Source organism: Neoarius graeffei, chromosome 25 (genome assembly GCF_027579695.1).
Source record: "Neoarius graeffei isolate fNeoGra1 chromosome 25, fNeoGra1.pri, whole genome shotgun sequence".
Classification (NCBI taxonomy): Eukaryota; Metazoa; Chordata; class Actinopteri; order Siluriformes; family Ariidae; genus Neoarius; species Neoarius graeffei.
Window position 1 is genome coordinate 237830 of NC_083593.1, and position 8857 is coordinate 246686.

General features: G+C 44.3%; 2 protein-coding genes across 3 annotated transcripts; both read right to left on the reverse strand.

The window, feature by feature from the left end:
* Positions 1 to 93: 93 nt before the first annotated feature.
* On the reverse strand, positions 94 to 2388 carry mrpl49 (mitochondrial ribosomal protein L49). Its single transcript, XM_060909213.1, has 4 exons — positions 2142 to 2388; positions 775 to 922; positions 469 to 593; positions 94 to 379 (listed from the first exon to the last, which is right to left on the reverse strand). The coding sequence occupies exons 1-4, from the start codon at positions 2292 to 2294 to the stop codon at positions 233 to 235; spliced, it is 573 nt and encodes a 190-aa protein (XP_060765196.1). The 5' UTR covers positions 2295 to 2388; the 3' UTR covers positions 94 to 232.
* A 2646-nt stretch (positions 2389 to 5034) lies between these two features.
* On the reverse strand, positions 5035 to 8500 carry LOC132873560 (ubiquinol-cytochrome-c reductase complex assembly factor 3). 2 transcript variants are annotated; one of them, XR_009651574.1, is made up of 3 exons: positions 8310 to 8500; positions 5358 to 5799; positions 5035 to 5203 (listed from the first exon to the last, which is right to left on the reverse strand). XR_009651574.1 is itself a non-coding variant. In XM_060909249.1 (2 exons), exons 1-2 carry the CDS (start codon positions 8424 to 8426, stop codon positions 5671 to 5673), a joined length of 246 nt encoding a protein of 81 aa, XP_060765232.1. In that variant the 5' UTR covers positions 8427 to 8500; the 3' UTR covers positions 5325 to 5670. The 2 variants fall into 2 exon arrangements, 1 of the variants encoding a protein (XP_060765232.1); XM_060909249.1 differs by lacking the exon at positions 5035 to 5203 and having other exon boundaries at positions 5325 to 5799.
* Between the last annotated feature and the right edge of the window lie 357 nt (positions 8501 to 8857).

Here is an 8857-nt window from a genome sequence, read left to right on the forward strand (position 1 = left end):
CTCTCTCTCTCTCTCTCCTCTGGAGGAGAAAAACAAGTAGTGAGCAGTAAGAGAACAGAGAGGTGCTGAAGAATCAGGAGGAAAGTGCAGTGCTTTTGTTCATCAGTGTAACTTTATTTGCACACAGCTGTACACATCAGGAACACTCAATGTGGTGAAAAACACATTTCAGATTTCTGAATTAATCACAATCAGGTACATTTAATATCATCATCATCATCATCAATGTTCATCAGAAGCCCAGCTTCAGCAGCCACTCCTTCAGCTCTGTATCAAACTGGCCTTTAATACGGATGCTTCTGGTGACCTCGTTGACCTTCGTGGGTGGCTCTCTGCCCATCAGCTGCTGCAGATGTTCCTTTATATCTTTATCGAGAGCCTGCAACACAAATAACTTGTGTCTAACACTTCATCACACACTCAGAGGAACAGAGCCAGAGAACACACGTGTGAGTACTTTAAACCCACCCAGATGTCTCCCTCCACCTTACGCACGACCGTGTTCTTCTGGTTCCCGTGTTTAATGTCAGAGTAGACGGGAATATTGTGCATTCGGGAGCGTCGGATCATGTAGGGCAGCGACGGAGGTGTTTCTAAAATAAATAAAGTCTTCAATACATGAAAAGAAAAATCTCAAGAGACACTGGGGGAAGTCAGTGAAACGCAGATCATACACAACATTAATAAACACACTGATCTGAGAGTTATACTAATCACGGGTACACTAACACCACTGTTACTTGCCTCAATAAGAGGGTGAGGGTGTGTGTATACCTGAAGGTGGGGTCCAGCCGGATGGGGCGGGGCCAGTGTGTTTGGGTGGAGGTGGGATGTGCGTTGGGGGAATCAGTTGCTCCACAAAGTAGAACTCGTCTGTGCTTACAGTGATGGAAGAACTTCCTCTATCCGAGCTGCTGTGTGACTAAACACCACCCACAAAATATGACATCACCTCAATGTCAAAGAGCATCAAATAATTACTGTGACATCACTGTCTGGGTCCAACTCTGATATTCCTTTTTCACCAGCAGAGAACGGGTTCTGTTCTGGTTCACGCACCAAATTTTGAACCGTTCAGAGCATCTCAACCAAAAATAAAGTTTTTCCAGTGTGAACCATGATGACATCAGCAGGCACGTCATGAGGTTGGAGAGTTTCTACAGCTTATCGTTAGGAATTAATCCACGCTTGTGTCTTGCATGAAAACAGTCACAGAACAAAAGCTTGCAGGTCATCAACGCCCTTTGCCATCTTACTACTACCACCGTTTACTCCTGTAGTGCCACGCCCTCTGCTCAAGATGTAACCTTGACTAGAAACGGTTCCACTCAAAAGCGGTGGAAATGTGGGCTGGGTCGCTCGCTGGCACCAAGGCTCAAAGACTCCCGAACAGAACCGGCTCCACGTTGGCCGAAAAGCAGAACCCGAGTTTACTTCTGCTTTAATAAACTTATTTTTCTTCAGATTATGCAGATAAAACTCTCCCCGACTGACATGGTGTGTAAACTATTTCTCACACAAGTTATTAAAATATAAAAATAAATCTTTCAGGGATGAGTGGCTATAAATATTTTGCATGTGTTTAATTCCCACAGAAGTTTAATGCAGGATGAGAGAAGTGGAGCAAGAGGAGAGCAGATGGAGTCTTTCACATTAAATGCTTCCTCTTTTTAACAATAATATTTTAATGTAATACACTACACTGTTTTGCATTCTGTAATTGTAGTTGATGAATCAGATTCTTTTCCCAAGTTATCTGTTTATTTGCTATAAGTAAATAAATCAATAAGTTTGAGATTATATACAGAACTTAAATCAGGGATACATGATTTGCTAAACATTTTACTCCGAATTTATTGGACAAAAATTTCTCATTTGTTAAAGTTGAGTCTGAGCTGTTTCGACACCAACATCTGCACATCAACATCTGCACATCAACATCTGCACATCAACATCTGCACAGGTAAAAACAGGTTAATTGTCTGCAGCTTTCAATTAATATCAGATTTTTAGTTTGTATTAAAAACACCCGTTTTAAACTTTCCTGTCACACATTTAGCATGTGGCTAACGGAGCTAAAGTCCACAGTTCTGTCCGCATTTAACATCAGAAAAGGGTTAACCCTAAAGTCCGAAACTCACCTGTAAACACACTGCTGCAGCACACAGTCTCCTGAGTGAGTGAATTAATGTGTTTTTATTCCACACACACTGACCCACAGCCACACTGCCGCTGCGCAGCAGGGCCGCCATTTTGTTTTCCCCTTCTGCGCATGTGCAAGGAAACAGTCGCATCCTACTGAACCCGCTTGTTGTTTAATTGAAAACCTCTTTAAAGTGCTGATGACACGTTTTTGACATCTTTGGCGATGTTTTATAACATAAAAAGTAATTCCCGATGATCCATATATTAATTCACGAAGGCGCCTATTTTACAAGTTATGATAAAAAACGCGGCTATTTGGGCAAATTTGACGGGGCTGCAGCACCCAGGAGACGAAAGAGGAGGAGGAGCTATATGACGTCAGCGAAAGAACCTTCCTCCTAACTTACCAGTTTGTTGTTGATGCGACAGGTGTTCAGTTTATCATTATTAGTATCATCATTATACATTATATATATATATATATATATATATATATATATATATATATATATACTTATTATGCCTTTGCGTTGTGTTGCCGGCTTTTGCTCCAAAACCCACAAGGATGGGGTAAGTTTATTCAAGTTTCCCAGAGATCCCGAGCTGCATGCGAAGTGGGTGAAGCAAGTCAGGTGCACTCGTGACAAGTGGGAGCCCTCACCAACATCCGTCCTGTGCTCTGAACACTTCGATTTGGATTGTTTTGACACCCTTCCCAGCTTAAAGGAATCTCTTGGGTGTTCATTCATTCATTCATTCATTCATTCATTATCTCTAGCCGCTTTATCCTTCTACAGGGTCGCAGGCGAGCTGGATCCTATCCCAGCTGACTACGGGCGAAAGGCGGGGTTCACCCTGGACAAGTCGCCAGGTCATCACAGGGCTGACACATAGACACAGACAACCATTCACACTCACATTCACACCTACGCTCAATTTAGAGTCACCAGTTAACCTAACCTGCATGTCTTTGGACTGTGGGGGAAACCGGAGCACCCGGAGGAAACCCACGCGGACACGGGGAGAACATGCAAACTCCGCACAGAAAGGCCCTCGCCGGCCCCGGGGCTCGAACCCAGGACCTTCTTGCTGTGAGGCGACAGCGCTAACCACTACACCACCGTGCCGCCTCTTGGGTGTTCAGTTCAGCACAAACGTGTGTTACTACCATCAGCAGTGCCTATACAGTGTTGCCAGATTGGGAGGTTTCCCGCCCAGTTGAGCAGTTTCAAGTGCATTTTGGTGGGTTTTGAACATATTTTGGGCTGGAAAACGTCAGCAGTATCTGTTGCCAGATGCTGAAGTTTTCCAGCCCAAATATGTTCAAAACCCACCAAAATGCACTCTGAACCGCCCAACTGGGCGGGATTCCTCCCAATCTGGCAACACTGCCAGTATTCCGGAGGGGGGTCTACTAGTAGCTATGCCGGATCCAAAGACGGTCCTCCTGTCAGAACATGTGTTGTGAAACGACATAAGATAAAGGTATGTAGAGCTATAGATTCTACAGGATAATCATAAATGTAATCATAAAGTCGGCGTGATATCAGTCATGTATTTGCTTGTGAAAGCTTGCAGCTTTCATGTAACTGCTGCCTAGCAACGAGAGGCAAAGGGTAAAGAGGGTAGGCTATCATAGATTCTATTCGGAAGAGATCAACACAATTCTAGACTCCCAGAAGAGGAAGAGCTAGCACTAGAGAGTTCACCGGCGTTTTCATGCGCCATTTCCATTGAGTAGAACCAGAGTAGAACAGCCAGTGAACCGCAGCGTGTTCTCCCGCTGACGTCACAACATGGCCGCGAGCCACGGACCCAGATTTCTTGCGCTGTGCAATTAAAAGTTGGATATTTGTGCAACAACAGCTTCTTTTCACGTAATTATAACAGAAATCTAACATGTTTGCCATGTTGTATAGTTTATTTAAGAAATTGCATAGAGTCATGTTCGTGTCATCAGCCCTTTAAACATTTACTGGAATGAGACAGAAAGATGAGATTCTCACTTACTGCTTATTATAGAAAGTTCATCAGTGTTTATTTTTTTTACAGTCGTAAATAAAATGGAGCATTAATTCAGACTAAAGATTTGATGCCTTTATTTCAATGTCAGAATAATTGTGTTAAATGTATTTAGCTCTTCTGTCTGAAAGCTTTCAAATATTTCATCACACAGAAAACTCTATACTCTTTGTGATTTTTTTAAAAATAAACCCAGAGTCGTCGTAATCATTATCTTCACTCCAAAAATATACAGATTAAAACAACAACCACCCAGTAAAGGCCACATTGAGGTCATCAGGCGCCGTTTCGCTCACAGCTCTCTCTCTCTCTCTCCGGTGGTGATGTGATGTGTTTGTGACCAGCTGCCTTTAGAGACTGATCACTACTGTTAGTAAATAATAAACACTGCAGTTTAAACACAAAGCCACTTTAATTAAATATTACTACATTTATTCCATCACAGGATTCACAGTTTGTCTGAACTGCACACATCAGAGCTTCATCACGATCCTGTTGATTTCTGAGAGTTTTTACTCACTGGATCCACAATGAGCACAAAACCCCACACTGCTAACCCTACAGACACAGACACGGCATTTTTAATAAATCAGGCTGTTTGCATGCAGACTAACAGCAGATCAAGTTCTGACGGTGAGTGTCGGGGAGGAAGCGGCTGTTTGAGGTGGACGGTGAACGGGTTTACCTGCGGCGAAGGTGAGCTGGAGGGCGGGGCCTATGGAAGCGCGCGCTCCTCGGCGCAGGGACGCGCGCGCGCTCTGGCCCACAAACGCCGCGGAACAGAGCAGCGCGCCCCCGGACAGCCACCGGCAACTCCAGCAGCTCCGGGACACTTCCGGTACGCGCGAGGACATCTGATCAACCGACTGGGGGGAAAGATCACCGACTGAACAGCAGCGTCCAAAAACACTCACGCGCTCTGACCTTTCACACCGGAAACACGTCACCCACAGAGCACGAGCGCGTCAGCTGTGCGCACACGCTGCGCAGAACATCCACAAACACTTCAGCACTGACCTGCGGCATTCATTTCATTCTATTAATAAAGACAAATATTACCAATAAACCTCCTGACAACATTTATGCCCTCATGCTGCTCTGCATACCATTAATTAGAATAATTAAAACATCCACATTTTTAATGAAAAATGCTATCCTTATAAAATAAACAGTATTTTATTCATGAACACCTTCATTCATCAGCGAGAGAGAGAGAGACGGACAGTTCCTCCACAACACACTGACTGATAAAAATGGAGTTCTGATATTCAGCATGGGACAGCAGAGTGGGGACGGACTGTGTGTGGAGTCTCGGTCTCTTTCTCACACACACACTCCATCAGAAGTGTTTCGCCCATCCCACATGTTGGTGTGGGGACAGATTAGGGATAAAATTAGCTCTCGTTTAAAATCATTCAAATTCTGTAAAGCTGCTTTGCAACAATGTCTATTGTTAAAAGCACTATAGAAATAAACTTGACTTGAGTTAGAAGGTGGGCGTGGTTATTTCTGGCTGCCATAGGTGCGAGCGATGTTGTCGTTGGTCTGTGCAGCATCTTTGAGCAGCTCCATGATCTGAGCGTTCCTCCTCCTGCTCTCCTCCATCCGAGCTGGATTGGACTCCGGCAGGTTCTAATGGAGAACACAAAGACCCATTTTACTGTCTGTTCCAGGTGAGAATCTTTGGCTTTTACTCCTCCTCATGTTCTATATAAAGCGTCTGAATGTGGAACAGGGTGTGTGCTGTTCCTCCTCTGAGCTGAGCAACTGGTGGAAACAGAGCTGGAAAAGACGTCTGTGTAAAAGGGACAGGGGTGGTGTGGTGTGGTGTGGTGTAAGGGGTGAAGCATTGAGTTGTGAGGGAGTGTATTCTTCATGTGCATGTGACATCACACTTCTTTTTCCAAACCAGAAGTCCTCCATGTTGGATGAGAAACAACAACCAGGAACCAGTGCTTCATGTGTGAGCTGCTGCAACGCATCGTGATTTTCTTTTGATTTCTTTACCTTTAAAGTAAGATAATGCCTACTTTGTGTGTAGGAAATAATTGCAGTAATAACGCTACTCGTGACAAAGAGAAACAGTTCTTCAGAATTCCCAAAATAATTAAACATGGCAACAAAACAGATGGAGACCTGTCCAGAGAGCGCGATGTGGTTCAAAAACATACATTGTAAGGACTTAACTGAGGAAAAAGCTAATTACACCCGCGCGTGTGGTGACTACTTTATATCTGGGAAGAGTGCATTGCTAATTAAAGCTGTGTTTTCTGCTGATTAAGTGATTGAACTTTTGAGCTTTAACATGAACACTCTGCTTCTCACCTTGCAGGAGCTCTGGCAAACCAACACAATAAAACAAATCCAGATTGGGCTCCAACACTCACATTAGGACACGATAAGATCAAGATTAGAACTCATCTTGCAGCATCAAGAAGTAACAGGATAAATGAAAGATCTGCCAAGATACCCAGATTAGATTAGAAGCAGCGCAAACCTTAGCGAGTTTGGATACACAAAGAGAACAATGTGGGTCAGCTTTGCCAGGTGAGATATTAGCGATGCCGTTCCAGTAACTTTGTTTTACTGATGCACTTTTTGTTTTACAGACGTACCAGAGTCAAATGAAATTGGACCTGAACCCCTCCCAGCAGATGGAACTCACTGGGTTACAGATATCTCAGATGGAGCAGAGCAATAGACTTGTGAATTGGTGGAACTTGAGGAAAAATATTGGAAGCTGATTTAACTTGACAAGATTACACAAGGCACAGCATACTTTGGCAATTTCTCAATCGATTTTTCCTTTTGATGAGAGCAATTTTACTTTGTCTCTGAAAAGAAAACAGAATTAGCACAAAACAGTATTACTTGCTTCGTGATGTTTTTGGGGGTCTAGCAGCGAAGCTGCTTCTATGTATTCTTATTATTGTTTCTTCCGTAATGGAAGTCTATGGCAACCTATAGAACCGTATGGTAAAAAGTTGTGAAATTTTGCACACACATTGGGGATGGCACCCTGATTAATTTGACCAAGTTTCATGTATGCAAGTCAAGCGGTCTAGCGCCACCAATGGATCAAATTTGGAGTTGCATCCATGAGTGTAACTTTTGAACTGTACGCCCGATTTTCAAAAATCAGGTACCATTGGAATCCTTGGGTCAAGCCGAGTTCAACGCAACCTATGACGTCATTTTCCGCCATTTTGGATTTTGTTGAAAGTGAAACAAAATTTTCAGCAGTCGCAAATTTAGCCCGATTGTCATGAAAATTGGAACACATGATCTTCAGGCCATTCCCCACAAAACTTACTTATAGCCATTTAGAAATTCCAAAGTGTTTGCCTGCCACAGCCAAACGAAAACGGCGACAAAGCCGCCAAACAGGAAGTGAGGTCATATCTCAAGAACGGTTTGACGTTCCAAGTTCATAGACTCAAGTTCATGGTACATAGACACTCGACCCCATCCTGAGGGCACTCATTAAATATGGTGACTTTTGACCTCTGGGGGGTGCTATAATTTGTGAAAGTGTTATAGCTCAATAACGCTTTCACGTGTTGAAACCAAATTTGGTACATGGACAGATTATTCAGTTAAGACTATGAAACAGGGCGGCACGGTGGTGTAGTGGTTAGCGCTGTCGCCTCACAGCAAGAAGGTCCGGGTTCGAGCCCCGTGGCCGGAGAGGGCCTTTCTGCACGGAGTTTGCATGTTCTCCCCGTGTCCGCGTGGGTTTCCTCCGGGTGCTCCGGTTTCCCCCACAGTCCAAAGACATGCAGGTTAGGTTAACTGGTGACTCTAAATTGAGCGTAGGTGTGAATGTGAGTGTGAATGGTTGTCTGTGTCTGTGTGTCAGCCCTGTGATGACCTGGCGACTTGTCCAGGGTGAACCCCGCCTTTCGCCCGTAGTCAGCTGGGATAGGATCCAGCTCGCCTGCGACCCTGTAGAAGGATAAAGCGGCTACAGATAATGAGATGAGACTTATGTACACGCCTCCGGATTTGTACATCATCCAACATGGCGGCAGGTGCATACGTCATACTGTTTTTGTCACGTGGTTGCACACGAAGGCTTGTCAGCGAGTCCCCGCAAAGGCGGAAGCGGAAGGGCGTGTGTGTGTTTTCTCTCGGGTCAGTACCTTCAGTAGTTCTTGGTTCCGCTGCTCTTCGGGACCGAGGCTCCTCCAGAACGCGTATCCGGTAATCAGCGCTGCCACGGCGGCTGTGTAGCTGAAGACTTTCCGCAGTGCGCTCATCCTGTTAGCCTCAGAGCTAACGCCTCCTGCGCCTCAGCCACTCAGTGCTAAACACAGCGCAGCGAGGAGCGGAACTACGTCACAGGGGAGGCGGAAGTGACTCAGACTCCGTCTCATACAATTTTTATGACCGTTCCCAAATTTAACCTGTCTGTCAGCTGAACCTGTCTCACGCATAAACACCTTTAGAGGGGAGAATATCTAAAACAGTATATTAATATACAAACATTTGACAACTTTTATAAAAGTCACCAGTCTTTATGGATAAATACTTAAATTACAATATACAGATTTATATTTATGGACAAACAAAACGCACATTACACACCGCAAATTACTGCAATTTACCCTCAGATCTGATATCACTCCTTCAATACTACAAATCTTACACACACACACACACACAGGATATTCAGAATCAACACAAAAAT

Excerpts from the sequence above, each read along its gene's own strand:
- LOC132873560 (XM_060909249.1), bottom strand. The coding sequence starts at position 8,426 with ATGAGCGCACTGCGGAAAGTCTTCAGCTACACAGCCGCCGTGGCAGCG. Across the intron at positions 5,800-8,309 it reads GGAACCAAGAACTACTGAAG|AACCTGCCGGAGTCCAATCC; the intron begins GTACTGACCCGA and ends GTTCTCCATTAG.
- mrpl49 (XM_060909213.1), bottom strand. The coding sequence starts at position 2,294 with ATGCGACTGTTTCCTTGCACATGCGCAGAAGGGGAAAACAAAATGGCG. Across the intron at positions 923-2,141 it reads CTGCAGCAGTGTGTTTACAG|TCACACAGCAGCTCGGATAG; the intron begins GTGAGTTTCGGA and ends GGTGGTGTTTAG. Across the intron at positions 594-774 it reads CGGCTGGACCCCACCTTCAG|AAACACCTCCGTCGCTGCCC; the intron begins GTATACACACAC and ends TATTTATTTTAG.